Source organism: Sciurus vulgaris (genome assembly GCF_902686455.1).
Source record: "Sciurus vulgaris genome assembly, chromosome: 7".
Lineage (NCBI taxonomy): Eukaryota > Metazoa > Chordata > Mammalia > Rodentia > Sciuridae > Sciurus > Sciurus vulgaris.
Window position 1 is genome coordinate 53,413,034 of NC_136467.1, and position 20,886 is coordinate 53,433,919.

The 20,886-nt window shown below is 34.7% G+C and overlaps 1 protein-coding gene and 1 long non-coding RNA gene across 2 annotated transcripts in view; one reads left to right on the forward strand and one right to left on the reverse strand.

The window, feature by feature from the left end:
- REV3L (REV3 like, DNA directed polymerase zeta catalytic subunit) overlaps nucleotides 1–20,886 on the forward strand; it is a gene marked incomplete at its 5' end in the record, with an annotated part of 184,534 nt that overhangs the window by 80,281 nt on the left and 83,367 nt on the right. Inside the window, 6 exon segments of the mRNA XM_079149104.1 lie at nucleotides 1,168–1,262; nucleotides 2,035–2,139; nucleotides 3,524–3,608; nucleotides 3,700–3,848; nucleotides 15,635–15,754; nucleotides 19,379–19,616. Of these exon segments, the coding sequence (XP_079005230.1) occupies nucleotides 1,168–1,262; nucleotides 2,035–2,139; nucleotides 3,524–3,608; nucleotides 3,700–3,848; nucleotides 15,635–15,754; nucleotides 19,379–19,616 (792 nt within the window).
- Nucleotides 4,127–20,886, reverse strand: part of LOC306666879 — an 89,547-nt gene continuing 72,787 nt past the window's right edge. Inside the window, exon 2 of the long non-coding RNA XR_013765425.1 lies at nucleotides 4,127–6,656. This is a non-coding gene — a long non-coding RNA (uncharacterized lncRNA). The remainder of the gene's footprint in view (nucleotides 6,657–20,886) is intronic.

A 20,886-nucleotide genomic window follows, 5' to 3' on the forward strand; every position in this document is an offset into this window, starting at 1 on the left:
CATGTATATGTAGGAATGTTGTATAAATGTATACATGTATATGAATATATATTTCCATATGCACATATATATTTGAAGTATAAAAGTTCTGTGATATAACAAAATTCACTTCTCCCCGCCCCCCCTTTTTTTTTTTGTGCTGGGGATTGAACCCAGGGCCTTACACATGCCAGGCAAGTGAGTTATATCCCAAGCCCTAATAAATTAGTTCCTAATGTCCCATCAGAATTTCCTTAGGGAAAGAAAATGAACAATGAGATCCTGATAATGTGTTTCTCTTAAAATATTAAAAACATTTCAAATCAAATGTTAATGATATATACTATCCCCCACTTTCAAGTAAAGTCATGGATCTCCCCTTTTCATTTTTGGATCTGGTTTGGTAGAAGATCTCAATTTTAGAATGAGTAAACTGGAATTTATGCTACATATTGTCTGTTTCTTCTGTAAGTATGGGCAGTTACGTGGTGTCTTCTCTTCAATGGCTCTAATGAAAAAAACATTGCTTTTGAGTCAAAGGAGATTAGTGGGCAATAACCCTCTGTTCTCATAAATAAATTAATGACCTATTGTCATCACTTTTGCTAGTTATGATCCCACCATGGAGCATTCATATGGTTTATCAATTCTGTGGTTATGCAGAATTTTAAAGCCTTCTCCAGCTCAGCAGTAGTTAAGGGCAGGAGGAGCAAGAAGTTATCATTTGCCTACTTTTAGTATGCTAACTTCCTTCTTCTCTTGTTTCATGTTCTCTCCTCGGTTTTTGAAAAACACTTATTATTGCTTAATAAAATGCCTCTAGGTAACTGATTTTATATGTGTGTGGTCTTTGATGCATAAACTGTTGTTCTCTTTTCTCCTAACCCATTCTTCTCTGGACCATAACCTCCATGTTAAAACTTTGAATAGCCCTTACATGTAAAATATAATTAACCAAAATATGTAGAATTTGCTGCAGATGTTCTCAATGTATTTTTTATCCTATTTTTCTTTTGTATTTATATATAAATATTAATTATGTAATAAATAATGGTGAATTAATTTACTATCATTTAGGTTTGTTGGTTACTATATGAAATCTTGTATGAGTAAGAAAAACCTTACAAAGTTTGCTCTAACATACTTAGTTTTTTGTATTATTGTTTTTATGATATCTTTTTGTTACAGCTCTTTAATACTGGAAGGCGTTGAACCACAGAGTACATGTGAATTAGAAGTGGATGCTGTAGCTGCTGACATTTTAAATCGGCTGGACATTGAGGGTACATATCCAAATACTTTTAATATATATTTTTATTTGTAAAACTTAATGACCAAAGTAGAGTAGTAGAAAATTACTAGATTTTATGGAAGAAGAATGCAAATATTTTTAAAATTTCTTATGTATTTCTGAGGAGAATAATCATTATTTTTCATTCATATTTTCATTCATATGAGTATGAAACTAAAATAAGTTTGACATTATATAAAATGAGCCAATATAAAATAATTTAATATACTCTACCTTTTAATTGTTTTATCTTCAGATTATATACCAGAGAGGAAACATTAAGATCTATAAGATATGATCAGATGTTTGAATTTTATTTCCTTGCTGGGTTTGGGGGAACCCATAGAAGGAAAACTAACAAAGAAGTAACATAATAAATACAGGTTGGCAAAAGGGAATGAAGGGAAGGGAAGAGAGGTGGTAATAGGAAAGACAGTAGAATGAATCAGACATAACTTCCCTATGTTCATATATGAATACACAACCAGTGAAACTCCACATCATGTTCAATCCCTAGAAAGGGATCCTAATTTAGAAAGAGTTATATTCCATATACATATAATATGTCAAAATACACTCTATTGATAATGTATATCTAAAAAGAACAAACAAAAAAATACAGGTTGGAATAGTTTATCCATTTTATTACACAAATTAGGTAATCGGTTTTCTTAAAAGGCAATGTTTATTATGGAAATAGATTTTTTTAAGCAAGAAATATTCACATTGACCCTTGTAATATTGAAGTATTATTGTGATTACAGCTCAAATTGGTGGAAACCCTGGTTTACAGGCCATATGGGAAGATGAAAAACTACGACGAAGAAACAGAAATGAAAGTTCTCAAATTAGCCAACCTGAATCACAAGGTATATTCCTAATAGTATGCCAATGATATTTTAAACTAAATAATTTTAATGGGAAAATTTAGCCATTGAGTTTTTCCCTTAACACCTGATTTTACTTTCCAAATTATCTTTAAAATTTCTCTGTATTTTTCCTAATATCATTGCCATATAACCAGTAGTTCTTTCTTTACAGCTGTATCTACAGAGGCAATTTCTCCATGAGAATTTGACATCTCTACTATTTTTGGTTCTCTCTGTACTTGATCATCTTGCCCCACTTTCTGTTCCTTTTCCCTCCTCTAGTGTGTGCTATTTTTTGTATTTCCAAATAAGCTATATAAAACTATGAATATCAACTTAGAAATGCTGTTAAGTTTACGAAGCTTTGATAACACAACCATGAAATGCTGCCCCCAAATTATTTTCTGGGAATGTCATATCAACTCTCATTTTGATCATCACATACAGTTCTGAGGAAAATACTCATTTACTGTTAAATATTGCAACATTTAAAAAGAATTTGAGAAGGCTCAAACAAATACCATGGATACAGCAAGATTTTTTCAATGAAGGTCAAAAGTTTCAAAAAGCAAAAAGTTTCAAAAGGCAAATCTATTTAAGATATAGTGGTAAGCCTACATTGAAATCCAAATAAAATTTTAAATTTTTATAATGTTTACGGCACTAAAAATGTGATAAAATTTGTATGCCCTTTAAAATAGAAACATTATATTTACAAAGGGAAAATTTCTGGTTTCTGGATCTATGATACATTTATAGATAAGAGAGCAGTGTTTTTCTCTTAGATTTGTTATGATTATTAAATTAATTTATAACTTCAGTAACAAGCATTTCTCTTTTGTTTGATTCTGTAATAGGAGTACATGTAGGTGGTGTTTGATTGTCAAGTGAAAGATAGGAAATCGCTGTCAAAAAAATTTAAAGCTTGCTGGGCGCAGTGGTGCACGCTGCAATCCTAGTGGCTCAGGAGGCTGAGACAGGAGGATTACAAGTTCAAAGCCAGCCTCAGTAACTTAGTGAGACTCTAAGCAACTAAGTGAGATCCTGTCTCTAAATAAAATACAAAACAGGCCTGGGAATGTGGCTCAGTGGTCATGTGTCCCTGAGTTCAATCCTTGGCACCAAAAAAAAACAAACAAAAAAAAACCAAAAACTAAAATTAAAGCTGCTGTAGAAGGAAGGCTGGAGTTGTAACTTCTAGCACATGTGAGGCCCTGGGTTCGATCCTCAGCACCACATAAAAATAAATTAATAAAATAAAGGTATTGTGTCCATCTACAACTAAAAATATATTTTAAAAAAAAGAAAGGAAAAATATTTTATTCATTTTCTATGTAAATTTTTTTTCTATGTACATTTTTTAATCCTCTTTTAAAATTCAAAGATCACAGGTTTGTGCCACCAACAGAAAGTGAAAAAAAATTTCAGAAGAGACTTCAAGAAATTCTCAAACAGAATGATTTCTCTGTGTAAGTGGTTATTTATTATAGATCTCAGAACTGATTTTAATTATTGCTTTGTTGTCTAGTTTGTTATAAAGGATATGTTTTAATTAAGCAGAACATTATCAAGATCTGTGGACTACAGTGATTTATCCCAGGAGTTCTCTGCTGAGTTAACATTGCATTCTGAGGTTCTGTCTCCTGAAATGCTTCAGTGTACACCAGCCAATATGATAGAAGTCCACAAAGACACAGAGCTGAGCAAAGGTGAGATTATCTTTTCCAGCATACAGAAAATAGTCCAAAAGACACCTGTGTATTTAACAATGAGATATTAATATTTGATTTGGTTTGCTAGGGTTCTTTTTCCTCCCCATGAAATAAACATGGATATAGTAAAAATCCTCTCCCATTGATATACCCTTTTAATATCTCCATAGGTAAGCACTGTCCTGAAGTTGGTGCAAACTGTTGCCATATATGATTTTTGTATTATATCTATGTCAACAATATAAACTGTTGTTTTAGATTTTTAATTTTATATAAATGGTGTCCTGCATGACATAGATTAAGCACCTTGCTTTTTACATTCAATATTATCTACTTTTTAAGCAACTTAATTGAAATATACTAAATTTACAGAATAGTACAGCCATCTCCACAATCCACTTTTAGGACATTTCCATCAACTCAAAGGATCTCTTGTGTTCATTTGCAGGTAGGACCTTCCCACCCCTGACCACTAATCCATTTTCTCAAGTCTCTACATTTGCCTTTTTAAGATATGTCATCTAAATGAAATCAGATAGTATGTAGTTTTTTTTTTGTGCCTGCCTTTAATGTAGTAATTTTATGATTTATCCATGTTATAGTATCTACTTGTATTTATTCCTTTTTTTTTTTTTTTGGCAGTGCTGGGGATCAAACCCAGGGCCTTGTGCTTGCAAGGCAAGCACTCTACCAACTGAGCTATCTCCCCAACCCTATTTATTCCTTTTTATTGTCAAATAGTATTCCATTATGTGAATAAACCGTATTTTGTTTCCATGTATCAGTTGATGAATATTTGAATTGTTTTCACTTTTGACTGATGAAAATACTGCTTTAAGCAGTAAAACATAAAATGTAGAATATCATGAGAAGAGTTGTAAAATAATGCAAATAGTAGCAAATGAAATCCATTTGAGAATAAACTTCACTAAAAAGATTACTTTTGCAGAGAGAAAAAAGATTCATGTTCTGTGAATATTTGAGTACAAGTCTTTGTGTGAATATATGTTTTCATTTCTCTTGAGTTGATATTAGTGAGTAGAATTGGTAGATCATATAGTAGATTTGTGTTTAGCTTTTAAGTAAACTACCACGCTATTTTCCAAAGTGGCTGCACTGCTTTACATTCCCACCAGCAATATTTGGGGATAATTTTATGTGGTTCTATATCCTAACAAACATTTGCTGTTATCTGTCTTTTTTAATGTAGCTGTCATAGAATGAATGAAGTGGTATTTCATTGTGATTTTAATATTCATTTCCCACATTACTAATGATGTGGGGCATCCTTTTATGTCAACATTATACTTTGAAATTTGATCCTTGTTCATTCATTTTAGCTGTTTATTAGTGTTCTGTTTTAAAACTTAAGTTTGTCAGATTCTCTACAATTAACTTGTTTGCAGTTTGGCAGTGCTGTATCTGTCTCCCTATGGCTATGTGTAAGAGTTACTCTACAGGGGCTGGGGTTGTTTCTCAGTAGTATAGCACTTGCCCATGTAAGAGGCACTGGGTTCGATTCTCAGCACCACATATAAATAAATGAATAAAATAAAGGTCCATCAACAACTAAAAAAATTTTTAAAAAAAGTTACAGAACACATGGAAATGTAATTTCTGGTTGCTAGGATGTTTGCACTGTACCTATATAGCATTTGTTCTAACAGTGGTTCTGAATTGCATTTCCTTCATATGTGATTGATAAATAAAAGAATAATTAAAGTTTACTCATTTTGTTTCATATGTAATTTTTCAAGATAAGGGGAGCCCTCAACAACATTTGATAGTGTCAAATAATAAATATACTAATATATAAGAAAGAAATGTGCTATTCTAGTTCTTTGAAATGCTATCTTTAATCTTCATTTTCTAATTATCAAGGTCATTTGGGTTTCTTATCAGTTGTTTATTACAGAGGTATTTTCTCCCTAGCAAGGCTTTTCCTACAAAAATTTAGCTTCTTTTCTCTTTGTCTTTTCTAAAAAAAATATTTTTGGTGTTTTGTGTGTCTTCAGTTTTAATATTAAATTTAATAATATCTTCCTTTATAGTTTGATTTTTGTATCTGGTTTATGAGTCCTTCCCTACACTGATGTAACAAAAGTTTTAGGTATTCATCCTAAGGCTTCGGTGTCTTTATGATTTGTTTTTTTCTACTTAGTCCTTCTTTAATTCATTTGAAATAATACCTACTTAAGTAATAGGAATCTAATTGTATGTTGTTTGTGTGTGAGTGTAAGCAGGTAGTTGTGCCAACATATTTATTTAACAGTTTATGTGTTCCTCTAAATTCCCCCACCTCTGTTATTCTTCTCTGTTGTTAATATACTCTTTTAATTAGTTTTTTTTTTTTTTTTTTTTAAATAAACTCTTGTCAGGGCAGATCTTCCTTATCTAGCTTCAGAATTATCTTGTCCCTTGATCCTTTAAAGAAGTCCCACTTTGTTAGTTTTAGAATCACATTGTTTCTGTGAAGATTTACCTTGGGATTTTATTGAATTTATCAATTGGTTTAAAATTCTTTTAATTTTTTTATATCTACAAATGATATTATTTTTCATTTTATTCTGTATTCATTCATGTCTTTCAATAGTTTTATAATTCAACATAAAATTGTTATATGTCTTTTTTACATATACTCTGGGTACCTTTACCTTTCAGTTGTGTAGTTGTAAATTTTATCTTTCAAAAATTGTTTTGTCTAGGGGGCTGGGGAGATAGCTCAGTTGGTAGAGTGCTTGCCTTGTAAGCACAAGGCCCTGGGTTCGATCCCCAGCACCCAAAAAAAAAAAAAAATTGTTTTGTCTAATTGTTGGTATTTGGGAATGCCAGCAACCTTTGTGTGTTAATCTTTTGTCAAGCAATTTGTATTAGTGCTAATAGTTTCCATTTTTTAAAAAATTTTAAGTGCATAGAGTTATCATCTGCTAGTAACTAATTACTCCCCTTCCCTTGCTCAGACTTCATTCCTTCATGTCTTAATGTACTTCCTTAAAAACTATAGGATGATGTTGAGTGGAAATGTTAATACTCTTTTTCCTGATTTTAAACTGAATGCTTTCATATTTCATTAACTATGAAATTTAATACAGGGTTTTGGTAGATGTGCCTTGATCAGGTTAATACTTTTAAAAAGTTTTGTTTGCTTAGAACTTTGTTATATTTTAAGTCATAAGTTGATATTAAGTTTTACCAAATTTTCTTCTCTGATTTTTAAAATTTTATTAAATTAAATTAATTGATTGATTGATATGTTTATTTATTAATTTTGTGGTGCTGGGGATTGAACCCAGGCAAGCACTCTACCAACTGACTTTTTTAAAATAATCAGTTTTTCTCTTTTATTCTATTACTATGGTCAGTTACATTAAAATAATTTATAATTTTCTAATAATAAACTACCCTCACACTCCTGAAATAAACCTTTTGTGGTAACAGTGTGGTAAAAGGTAAGGAGGGTACATTTAAACTACTTACTTAGTTTTCATTATTGTTATAGGTCTACTCAAACTTTCTATTTCTGCTCAAATCAGTTTTTGTCATTTTTTCAAAGAAGTTATCCATTTTTTCTGCTTTTTAAAATGTTTTTGGTATAAACTTGTTTGTGGTGTTAACATTTTATTTAGCACTCTCCCTTTTTTCTTTCTTTTTTTAAAATTTGTTCTTTTTAGTGGTATATAACAGTAGAATGCATTTTGACATATCGTACATGCATGGAGTATAACTTCCTATTCTTGTAGTTGTACATGATACGGAGTTACACTGCTCAGCACTCTCCCTTTCTATTACTAATATAATTTACATTGCATTCTATAATTTTCTTTGATCAGTCTTTGCGGTCTGTATTACTATAAATTATAAAGAACCAACTTTCGTTGTTGCTTTTGGGGTTGGGTTTTGTTTGGGGAGAAGAGGGTACTGGCGATTGAACCCAGCAGCACTTTATTACTGAGGTATATCCTCAGTCCCTTTTTTATTTTTATTTTGAAACAGGGTCTTGCTAAGTTGCTGAGGGGCTGGCCTAGAACTTGTGATCCTCCTGCCTCAGCCACTCAAGTCCTTCCAAGGGATTACAGACACATGCCACTTTGCCTGGCGCTCTCTCTTTTTTTTTTTAATCGGTCCTCTCAAGTTTTTTTTTTTTTAATGAAACTATTTTTCCCTTTTTATTTATTTGTTTTTTATTAAGCATTCATTATTATCCCACCTATGTTCTAAGGCTAAATATTTACCTCAAAAATATTTTTAAAATATTTCAATATTTTAAAATCTCAATATTTTAAATATTGACATATACCTGTAATCCCAGGTATATGAAATATTGAAGATTTTAAACTGAGTGCTTTTGAAATCTCAAAAGCACTTTGTTTTAAGTCTGATTAAAACACCTGAAGCAGGGAAACAGAACTATTTTTCAATTAGCTGTCATACAACTGCCTGCTTTTTTTTTTTCTTCCTTAATTTTTTTTTTTTTTTGGTGTGTAGTCTTTTTTTCCCCTAGTATGTGCTTTTTATTCTTTCTCTTCAACTGGATTATAATACAGGATTCCTTTTTACCTTTGTTCTTAAAACTTTTGAGTCCTCTGTGCATTAGAACCTCTATAAATATTGAAGAACTATGTATGATTTAAAATTTTCTTAAAAATATGAAATTAATATAAAATGAGTTTAGTATTTGTTTTTCAGCTATAGAGAATAAAATTTTATTATTCAAATACAACTTTTTCCCTACCCTCCTTTGTATATTTTAATATATAGTGATTTTTTTTTTATTGTAAACAAATGGGATACATGTTGTTTCTCTGTTTCTACATGGCGCAAAGGCATACCATTTGTGTAATCATAAATTTACATAGAGTAATGTTGATTCATTCTGTTATTTTTTCCCTTCCCCCCACCCCTCCCACCCCTCTTTACCTTCTATACAGTCCTTCCTTCCTCCATACGTGCCCCCCTCCCTAACCCTAACTCTAACCCTAACAGTAACACTTCCCTCCCCCCCCATTATGTGTCATCCTCCACTTATTAGCGATATCATTCGTCCTTTGGCTTTTTGAGATTGGCTTATCTCACTTAGCATGATATTCTCCAATTTCATCCATTTGCCTGCAAATGCCATAATTGTATCATTCTTTATGGCTGAGTAATATTCCATTGTATATATATACCACAGTTTCTTTATCCACTCATCAATTGAAGGGCATCTAGGTTGGTTCCACAGTCTGGCTATTGTGAATTGAGCAGCTATGAACATTGATGTGGCTGTATCTCTGTAGTATGCTGATTTTAAGTCCTTTGGGTATAGGCCAAGGAGTGGGATAGCTGGGTCAAATGGTGGTTCCATTCCAAGTTTTCTAAGGAATCTCCACACTGCTTTCCAGAGTGGCTGCACTAATTTGCAGCCCCACCAGCAATGTATGAGTGTACCTTTCTCCCCACATCCTCGCCAACACCTGTTGTTGCTCGTATTCTTGATAATCGCCATTCTAATTGGGGTGAGATGGAATCTTAGGGTGGTTTTGATTTGCATTTCTCTTATTACTAGAGATGTTGAACATTTTTCCATATGTTTGTTGATTGCTTGTAGATCTTCTTCTGTGAAGTGTCTATTCATTTCCTTAGCCCATTTGTCGACTGGATTATTTGAATTCTTGGAGTAGAATTTTTTGAGTTCTTTATAGATTCTGGAGATTAGTGCTCTATCTGAAGTATGATTGGCAAAGATATTCTCCCACTCTGTAGGCTCTTTCTTCTCATTGCTGATAGTTGCCTTTGCTGAGAGAAAGCTTTTTAGTTTGAATCTATCCCAGTGGTTGATTCTAGCTTTTATTTCTTGTGCTATGGGAGTCCTGTTAAGGAAGTCTGATCCTAGACCAACAAGGTGAAGATTTGGACCTACTTTTTCTTCTATAATCTGCAGGGTCTCTGGTCTGATTCCGAGGTCCTTAATCCATTTTGAGTTTAGTTTCGTGCAGGGTGAGAGATATGGGTTTAGTTTCATTCTGTTGCATATGGATTTCCAATTGTCCCAGCACCATTTGTTGAAGAGGCTATCTTTTCTCCATTGCATATTTTTGGCACCTTTGTCTAGTATGAGAAAATTGTATTTATTTGGGTTTGTGTCCGTGTCCTCTATTCTGTACCATTGATCTACCTTTCTATTTTGGTACCAATACCATGCCGTTTTTGTTACTATTGCTTTGTAGTAGAGTTGAAGATCTGGTATTGCAATACCCCCTGTTTCACTCTTCCTGCTAAGGATTGCTTTAGCTATTCTGGGTTTCTTATTCTTCCAGATGAATTTCATAATTGCTTGCTCTATTTCTGTAAGGTACACAATTGGGATTTTAATTGGAATTGCATTGAATTTGTATAGCACTTTAGGTAGTATGGCCATTTTGACAATATTAATTCTTCCTATCCAAGAACATGGAAGATCTTTCCATCTTCTAAGGTGTTCTTTAATTTCTTTCTTTAGTGTTGTATAGTTCTCATTGTAGAGGTCTTTCACCTCTTTTGTGAGATTGATTCCCAAGTATTTTATTTTTTTCGAGGCTATTGTGAATGGGGTAGTTTTCCTAATTTCTCTTTGTGAAGAGTCATCACTTATGTATAAAAATGCGTTGGATTTATGGGCATTGATCTTGTAACCTGCTACTTTACTGAATTCACTTATGAGTTCGAAGAGTTTTCTGGTGGAATTTCCAGGTTCCTCTAAATATATAATCATGTCATCAGCGAACAGGGATAGTTTGAGTTCTTCTTTTCCAATTCGTATCCCTTTAATTTCTTTGGTTTGTCTAATTGCTCTGGCCAGAGTCTCAAGAACGATGTTGAATGGAAGTGGTGAAAGAGGGCATCCCTGCCTTGTTCCAGTTTTTAGGGGGAATGCTTTCAGTTTTTCACCATTTAGAATGATATTAGCCATGGACTTCGCATAAATGGCCTTTACAATGTTAAGGAATGTTCCCACTATCCCTATTTTTTCTAGTGTTTTGAGCATGAAGGGGTGCTGTATTTTATCAAATGCTTTTTCTGCATCTATTGAAATAATCATGTGATTCTTGACTTTAAGTTTATTAATATGGTGAATTACGTTTATTGATTTCCTGATGTTGAACCAACCTTGCATCCCTGGGATGAAGCCCACTTGATCATGGTGCACTATATTTTTAATATGTTTTTGTATGCGATTTGCTAAAATTTTGTTGAGAATTTTTGCGTCGATGTTCATTAAGGATATTGGTCTGAAATTTTCTTTCCTTGATGAGTCTCTGTCTGGTTTAGGTATCAGTGTGATATTGGCTTCATAGAATGAGTTTGGGAGGGTTCCCTCCTCTTCTATTTCATGGAATACTTTGAGAAGTATTGGAATGAGCTCTTCTTTAAAGGTTTTGTAGAACTCGGCTGAGAATCCATCTGGTCCCGGACTTTTCTTTGTTGGTAGGCTTTTGATGACTTCTTCTATTTCAGTACTTGAAATTGGTCTATTTAAATTGTGTATGTCCTCCTCGTTCAGTTTAGGCAATTCATATGTCTCTAGAAACCTGTTGATGTCTTCGAAATTTTCTATTTTTTTGGAGTATAGATTTTCAAAATAGCTTCTAATTATGTTTTGTATTTCCATCCTGTCTGTTGTGATATTTCCTTGTTCATTCCGAATTTTAGTGATTTGGGTTTTCTCTCGTCTTCTCTTTGTTAGTGTGGCTAAAGGTTTATCAATTTTGTTTATTTTTTCAAAGAACCAACTATTTATTTTGTAAATTTTTTGTATTGTTTCTTTTGTTTCAATTTCATTGATTTCAGCTCTGAGTTTAACTATTTCCTGTCTTCTACTACTTTTGGTGCTGGTCTGTTCTTCTTTTTCTAGGGCTTTGAGCTGTAGTGTTAGGTCGTTTATTTGTTGAGTTTTACTTCTTTTATTAAATGCGCTCCATGAAATAAATTTCCCTCTAAGTACTGCTTTCATAGTGTCCCAGAGATTTTGATATGATGTTTCTTTGTTCTCATTTACCTCTAAGAATTTTTTAATTTCCTTCCTAATATCTTCTGTTATCCATTCATCATATAATAGCATATTGTTTAATCTCCAGATGTTGGAATAGTTTCTGTGTTTTACTCTTTCATTTATTTCTAACTTCAATCCATTATGATCTGATAGAATACATGGTAGTGTCTCTATCTTCTTGTATTTGCTAACATTAGCTTTTGGCATAATATATGGTCTATTTTAGAGAAGGATCCATGTGCTGCTGAGAAGAAAGTGTATTCGCTCTTGGTTGGATGGTATATTCTATAAATGTCCGTTAAGTCTAAATTATTGATTGTGTTATTGAGATCTATGGTTTCTTTGTTCAATTTTTGTCTGGAAGATCTGTCGAGTGGTGAGAGAGGCGTGTTAAAATCACCTAGTATTATTGTGTTATGGTCTATTTGGTTTCTCTATTTTGAAATTGAGAAGGATTTGTTTGACATACATGGATGAGCCACTGTTTGGGGCATAGATGTTTATGATTGTTATATCTTGCTGATTTATGCTTCCCTTAAGCAGTATGAAATGACCTTCTTTATCCCTTCTGACTAACTTTGGCTTGAAGTCTACATTATCGGAAATGAGGATGGATACTCCAGCTTTTTTGCTGAGTCCATGCGCATGGTATGTTTTTCCCCATCCTTTCACCTTTAGTCTATGGGTATCTTTTTCTATGAGGTGAGTCTCTTGCAGGCAACATATTGTTGGATCTTTCTTTTTAATCCAATCTGCCAGTCTATATCTTTTGATTGATGAATTCAGGCCATTAACATTCAGGGTTATTATAGAGATATGATTTGGTTTCCTGGTCATTTGGTTCATTTTTTAAATTTTATTTATTTATTTGTTTGACACAACTTGTTTCCTCCTTTATTTGACAATTCCTTTAGGATAATTCCTCCCTTTGCTGATTTGCTTCTTTGTTTTTCATCTCTTCCTCATGGAATATTTTGCTGAGAATGTTCTGTAATGCTGGCTTTCTTTTTGTAAATTCTTTTAGCTTTTGTTTATCATGGAAGGATTTTATTTCATCGTCAAATTTGAAGGTAAGTTTTGCTGGGTATAAGAGTCTTGGTTGGCATCCATTTTCTTTCAGGGCTTGAAAAATGTTGTTCCAGGCCCTTCTAGCTTTTAGGGTCTGGATTGAAAAATCTGCTGATATCCGTATTGGTTTCCCCCTGAATGTAATTTGGTTCTTTTCTCTCACAGCCTTTAAAATTCTGTCTTTATTTTGTATGTTAGGTATTTTCATTATAATGTGCCTTGGTGTGGGTCTGTTGTAATTTTGTATATTTGGAGTCCTATAAGCCTCTTGAACTTGATTTTCCATTTCATTCTTCAGATTTGGGAAATTTTCTGATATTATTTCATTGAATAAATTGTTCATTCCTTTGGCTTGTTTCTCTAGGCCTTCCTCAATCCCAATAATTCTTAAATTTGGCCTTTTCATGATATCCCATAGTTCTTGTAGATTCTGTTCATGATTTCTTACCATCTTCTCTGTTTGTTCAACTTTGTTTGCAAGGTTAAATATTTTGTCTTCAGTGTCTGAGGTTCTGTCTTCCAGGTGTTCTATCCTATTGGATATGCTTTCTGTGGAGTTCTTAATTTGGTTTATTGTTTCCTTCATGTCAAGGATTTCTGTTTGGTTTTTTTTCAATATCTCTAACTCTTTATTGAAATGATCTTTTGCTTCCTGTATTTGCTCTTTTAACTGTCGATTGGTGCGATCATTCAATGCTTGCATTTGCTCTTTCATCTCATGGTTTGCTTCTCTGATCATTTTAATTATGTACATTCTGAACTCCTTTTCTGTCATTTCTTCTGCCATGCTGTCATTGGGTTTTATTGATGTAACATCTAGATTTGTTTGCAGCATTTTCTTTCCTTGTTTTCTCATGTTGTTCAGGTATCAGTGGACCGCTGAGATATTGCAGATTTCCTTTATTGACTTACAATGTCCCTGAAGATTTCTATATATATCCCCCCTTAGCCTTCAGTAGCCTGAAGTCTTGGAGGAAGTTGATAATGCGGTGCTCCACAAGGAAGCTGCCTCTCTAGGAGTGGTAGCCTTCAGGTGGGGTATAATCCCTGCTAGTGGGCAGAGGTGCCTCCACTTGTTGACCAATGGTCATCCAAAGGGGACCTAGGCTGCGGGCTGAGGCAAGGCCTGTTTGGGCCTGAGTCTCTGGTTTTACCGTCCTTGTGGGGAAACCTCACCCGGCAGGGAAGACTCACCCGGTGGGGAGGTCTTGCTGGTCAGTTCCCTCCTAGAGGTTCCCCTCAATTTACAGCTACCGCCTGGGCTGGGCTGCCTTCCTCTGCAAAGTTCCCAGGGGCCCGGCCCTACCTCCTGGGCCTGGGAGCCTCACCCTTCGCAGATGAATCTCCTTAGGCTGCCCCTCCTCAGAGAATCTGCCCGCAGGCCTGGAACCTTCGCTCCGCCCTAAGCCTGTCTCTGTGCGGCTCTTCCACCCAGAAGCCTCCTAGATCCTGGGACCCTGCTCTGCACCTAATCACCTGGCTATGCGGCCCCTCCTCTGAGCAGCCACCTGGGGCCCCGTACAATCGCTCTGAGACCCAGAGACCCGCCACATGCCTCTTCCTCCAGACAGCCTCCCAGTTTTCCGGTGCGGTCACTAGGAGTCCAAGAAACTCACTGCGCGCCTCCTCCACCCACCAACCACCCGTAGCCCTGGGCAATCAATCACTCCTAGTCGAAGTGATCCTCCCCGTTCCTCCTCCTTCTCCAGATAACCCCCCGAGTGTTCAGGAGCGGTCGCTCTGAGTGGCTCTGAATCCACGTGACCCGCGGCACGGGTCCTCTGGGCAACCGCCCGGAGCTCTGGTGCGGCCACTCAAGACCAAGCGACCCACCACGCTTCTCCTCCAGGCAGCCCCCCTGTGTTCAGGAGCTGTCACTTTAAGTCCAAACAACTCACCACTCGCCTTCTCTGAGCAGCCGTCTGGAGCGCTAATGCAGTCACTGCGAGTCCAAACGACCCGCCGCGCTCCTCCTCCTCCTCCTCCTACTCCTCCGGGCAGGCCCCGGTGTTCAGAAGTGATCTGAGTCCAAATAGCTCGACACGCAGCCCCTCCTCTGGCAACCGCCTGTAGCTCTGGTGTAGTCACCCCGAATCCAAGCGGACCCGCTCCTCCTCCTCCTCGTCCTCAGGGCAGGCCCCGGTGTTCAGAAGCGTCGTTCTGAGTCCAAACCAAACAGCTCGCTGCGCAGCTTCTTCTCTGGCAACCGCCTGTAGCTCTGGTGCAGTCACTCCGAATCCAAGCGGCCACGTTCCTCCTCCTCCTCCTCAGGGCAGGCCCCGATGTCCTGAGTCCACACAGCTCTCCTCGCTACTCCTCCCCTGGGCAGCCGCCGGAGCCCCAGTGGTTGCCTCGAGTCCCAGCGCTGTGCCGAGCGGCCTCCTTTATGGCGCTCCCAGTTGTCCCTATAGTGATTTTTATAAGAATAATATGCACACATTAAATAGAATCAGAAAAGATGAAGAGATTATAAATATTTAGTGATCCATATATTCAGGGGTTATTCTGCTTTGTTTTTGTATTAATCCATGTGATTGGTTATTTACTCCCATGGATTTTTATGAAGTTTTATTATATTCAGCATGTATCATTAATGCCTAAAATTTTTAATTAAGTATACATTGTAATATTTCCTAATTACACAAATTTTAAATGGTTTTTGGAGTTAGGCCATTGTGTTAATGTTTTTGTATTCTGTCATCTTAAGGTCACACTAGAAATAAAGTTGAAGAAGCACTTATTAATGAAGAAGCAATTTTGAACCTCATGGAAAATAGTCAGACTTTTCAGCCGTTGACGCAAAGACTGAGTGAGTCACCAGTTTTCAGTAAGTAATAGTGCTATCATAAATATTCATTGTTTTAAATCAGTGAAAGTGAGTTTGGAGGGTGGGATTTTTTTCTTTGATTTGAAGAGGTTAATGTTTTATATTCAGTACTTTTGTACTTCTATGTATAAAAATGAAATTTTGTATTAAATCAGGTAGCTTTGTTTTTTTTTTGTTTGTTTGTTTTCTAAGTAGATTTTTTAATACTATTGTGAAAGGAAATATTTTTTAAAAACCAACCAAAACCAATACCCTATTTTTAGCTGGGCATGGTGATATATACCTGTAATCCCACAGGCTTAGGAGGCTGAGGCAGGAGGATTGCATGTTCAAATCCAGCCTCAGCCACTTAGCAAGGCCCTAAGAAATTTAGCAAGACCCTGTTTCAAAATAAAAATTAAAAAAAGGCTCGCAAGGTTCCTTAGTGGTTAAGCACCCGTGGGTTCAATCCCTGGTAACAAAAAGCAACCAAAAAATTGTTCTTTGATTGGAGGAAACCATATTACTTCAAGAGGAAAAGGCACTTATTTTTAATTAATATTCTCCAGGAAGTACATTAATAAAACACTGTAATGTTCTTTTTTAGTATCAGAAATCTGACTTGAAATTTCTTTCAAGGTATTAATTTTAGGGCTAGCATAGCATAGGGCACTTATTTCTGAGTGTCTTTTCATCATACTAAATGCATTTTAATTAGCATCATAAACCATTCACACAATTTCTTATTGATAATTTAGTCTAACTTACTGAAATCTTTTGAGGAAATTTACTTAGCATTTTATTGCATAAAATGAGACATTATACTTTGTCTTTTGTTTGTTGTAGTTAATTTTATGCTTCTTTCCCTTTTCACTTTCCATTTTTAAATTTTGTAACATCAGATGTGAATCCAGCTCCATTAAATGCCCTCTTTGCTATTTACATTTTCATCTGAATGAAACATAAATCAAATGATTATGGATAATAAAATTTTTGTACATACTCACAATTCAAAACATTTTAAACAGGGAACTGTTTTCTTTTTTAAATGAGTGATCACATATATGAGGAAATCATCCTATAACCACATAAGAAATTTAACTTGAGGTTTACAATTAAGTTTTATAATTCTCTGACTGAACAAATTAATATATATATACCAAGGTATTTTAAATTATATTCTAGTTTATTTTAAAAAACAGTTAAGAGAGGAACATAGATAAAGTTAAAGTTAACAAAGGAGAGGCATATCCATATTTCACTACATTAGTCAAAGATATTGTATCATTAGTGGATATGATTCTACCTTGCCTAATGTTATAAAAATGCAATCTCAGTGTTACCAAAGACCTGAGGCTGTGAGGTAGAAAAAAATAAATCTAATTATAATTCTTTGGATCATTGCCAAAATGACTTTTGTATGCAGATAATATGCTATTTGGTAGCATGATTGAACCAATATTGTAAATATAAACAAAGGAAATTCAAAATATGATATTTTAGTAAATGAATATTATATTGCCTCTTTTTACAGAGAAAAGGGTGATATAATAGAACAAACATCTGCTTTATTGTCTTTTTTTTTTTCAGTAACTTTATTGAGATGTGATTCATCCTCTCGAGTGTACAATGTTGTGGTTTTTCATACATTCATGGAGTTGTGTGACCATTCCACAATTCCAGAACATTTTCATCACCCTCAGAAAAACCCTGTACCCATTAGCATTCACACTGTGTTCCTCCTCTCAGCCCCTGGCAAGTATTAATCTATAATCTCTTGTGTTAGATTTATCTAATTGGGGTATTTCAAACAAATGGAATTATAGTTTTGTATCTTGCTGCTTCCTTTAATATAATATTTTCAAAGTTCATCCATCTTTTAGCATGTGAGTACTTCATTCCTTTTTCTTGCTGAATAATATTCCATCATATAGATAATACTACATTGTGTTTGTCCATTCATCAGTTGATGGATGTTTGGGTTGTTTACACTTTTTTGGATATTATGAATGTTCTGATACTATTCATATACAGATTTTTGTGTGGACACATTTTCAGTTCTATCGAGTACATATGTAGGAGTTGAATTTATGGGTTATATAATATTAAATATAGAGGGAAAAAATAGACTCATATTCTCCTGTACTTTTACATAATAACAGTGAACATGGAAGACTTCTGTGACCAAGTATGTAGAATGTTTTCCCCACACACAAATGTGTATCAGTTCTGCCATAGACACCATCAGAATGTCTTCTAATTCAATTCAATTCTGACACTAACTGTCTGGTGACAGCATCAGATCTCTCAGGTTGAGGGCTCAATCCCCAAGACTCCTACCACTTTAAGATTGCTGATCACAAGCCTCAGATTGTTTTACCTGTGCTTCTGACTGACTGACTGACTGACTTTAAATTGGGATTCCTAAAGCCCCTTTGTGGGTTTGATTATGCTAGAACAGCTCATAGAACTCAGGGAAACACGTTGGTTTCTGGGTTATTATAAAGGATTTTACAAAAGATACTGATGAATACAAGATGAAGAGATGGGTGAGGTGAGGTATGAAGGAAGGAAAGGGCGCGGAGCTCCCATCCTCTTGTATGTGCCACTCTCCAGAAACTTCTGCATGTTTGGCTATCCAGAAGCACTGAGAACTCAATCTTTTTGGATTTTCATGGACTTGCTTTGCATAATTGATTGAATTATTGGCTTCTGTTGTTAAGCACAATCTTTACCTCCTCTCCACTCCCATGGAGGTTGAAGGATGGGACTCAAAATCTCCACTCTAATCCTGCCTTTGTCTTTCTGGTGATGAGCCTCCATCCCAAAGCTACCTTGGTACTGCCAGCTATTTGTTAACTTACCAGAGCATAATAAAGACATTTATCACTTTGAAGATTACAAGGATTTTGGAAGTGGAAATGGGGACAAAGACCACATATGTGTTTTACAGTATCACATATGGTAACTTTTTGTTTAACATTTTGAGGAACTGCCAATGGCTTTATCATTTTACAGTCTGACCAGCAGCATATAAGGGTTCTAGTTTCTTCACAGCCTTGCCAATATTTGCTGTTATGTATCTTTTTTTATTTTAGCAATCCTAATGTGTATTATGTAGTTTTATAAAAAATAGCATTAATTATTTTTAAAGCTCTTTGGTATTTTTCAACTACAGATTTCCTTTGATTATTTTGCAAGCTAAATAAAGGTTAAGTGAGGGATAAAAGTGTTTAAATACATAATTTTAAGGAAGTTTTTAGCATTAATTCATATTTTTACTCTGTGTTTTACTTTGAGCACTTATGATGGTGTTTTGTTTAGTACTCTTTAGGCTTAAGTAAGAGCCTGGCAGCTTGTTAAAATGTAAATTCCTGTTCACTATCCCCAAAATTGTCAGTAATTGAGGGATGGGGTCTGAGAACCTTCTCTCTAATAAGATCCCTAAGTTATTTTTATACAAATGACCTAAGGATCACCTTTGATAGGAGAGCTACATAAATATCTGAGCTTTAATTCCAACTACATTCTTTTAGCATGTGCCAGCATTTATGATGCTATTGTTGTTTTATAATTGATCTCAATTATTGGATAATTTAGAAATTTGAAGTTATTTATTGATGGGTTGTTTCATTTCTTCTACAGTAGACAGTAGTCCTGATGAGGCTTTGGTACATCTTCTTGCTGGTTTGGAAAGTGATGGATATCGGGGGGAAAGAAATAGGGTGCTATCACCATGTCACTCCTTTGGAGACACTAAAATTCCCCAAAATAGTGATGATGAAGAAAATGAACCACACATTGAAAAAGAGGAAATGGAGCTCAGTTTGGTGATGTCTCAGAGATGGGACAGCAATATTGAAGAACATTGTACCAAAAAGAGGTAATTTTTCAGTTATTTTAACAATTTCCTTTTGTCATCATTTCTTTAATCAGAAATTCTTTTTTAAAATTTTTTACAGAGTGCATTTTGATTCATTGTACACAAATGGGGTACATCATTTTCGTTTCTATGATGGTGCACCATGTAGATTCATACCATTCATGTAATCATACATGTACATAGGGTAATGATATCTGTCTCATTCCACCATTTTTCATACCCCCAGAAATTATTTCTTGCTGTTATTCATAGTATAAAATGCTTTATGAACTAAATTGACTTTTTTTAAAGCCTTTAACCCTTTTAAGTAGTGCTTTGGTTTTCATGCAGCATATTCCAAGAAAATAAAGTTTTACTATATTTAAAAAAAAATGATTCTAACCTTAAAAAACTGTCCTCTTTTGTATATTCATGCTGAGAGTTGAATTGTTATGAATGTAAACAACAATATATGCAGTCAGCTTGAAGACAAGGAATGGTTTTCAAATCCAGTTAGACTGAAGGAGTTAAATACTGAAAATTAAAAGATGAGAAAATCTCAGAAGCAGACATAGTATTATTTTGTTTCTCAAGATAAATAAGATGAGAATGCACTTTTCTAAATCAGACCCCGAGCTTGATTATTTGAGTCTGCCCCTAAATTGTGTGATCTGTGTGTAGAAAGATTGGCCTTTGAGCCTGAAAGACTAAATATGCTTCTCTTTTCAACTTCTCTAAGCTATACCAAAGTCTGTGTTTGAAAATTTCAATCCCAGATCCATTATTGAAAGGGGGAAAAGTTATTCCATACATTCAGTTTATTTGTATGTAAGTATTTTTTCTACCTAATAAATTAAGCCATTGAAATCTCTAGATACAATATTATAGTCTTCTCTCCATATCATCTCTACTGTCATATTAGGCATGGTTTATCCCATAATTCAGTTTATGCTTATGTGTTAATTGACTGGACCAAGTCTGTGAAAACCATGCTTACTTTGACTTTGGAAAAACAAACCTAACATAGATATATATTAGAAAGAAATCAAATAATAGAAGCATAGTGTCCAGAAAAGAAGATAATTTTACTCTATATATTGGACATTATAGTCTGCCCCAAGTTCCATAGTTAATACTGTAAAAAATTAAAATTAAAAAAAAGAATACTGTAAAAAGTAAAGAGAAAGAAAGGGAAGAACGCTGGAAGGATCCGTGAATACATTTAAAGAACATTTGAATAGAGAATATTTTGTCTAATTAGAGAAGAATTATGGGACAAGCAATAAACACG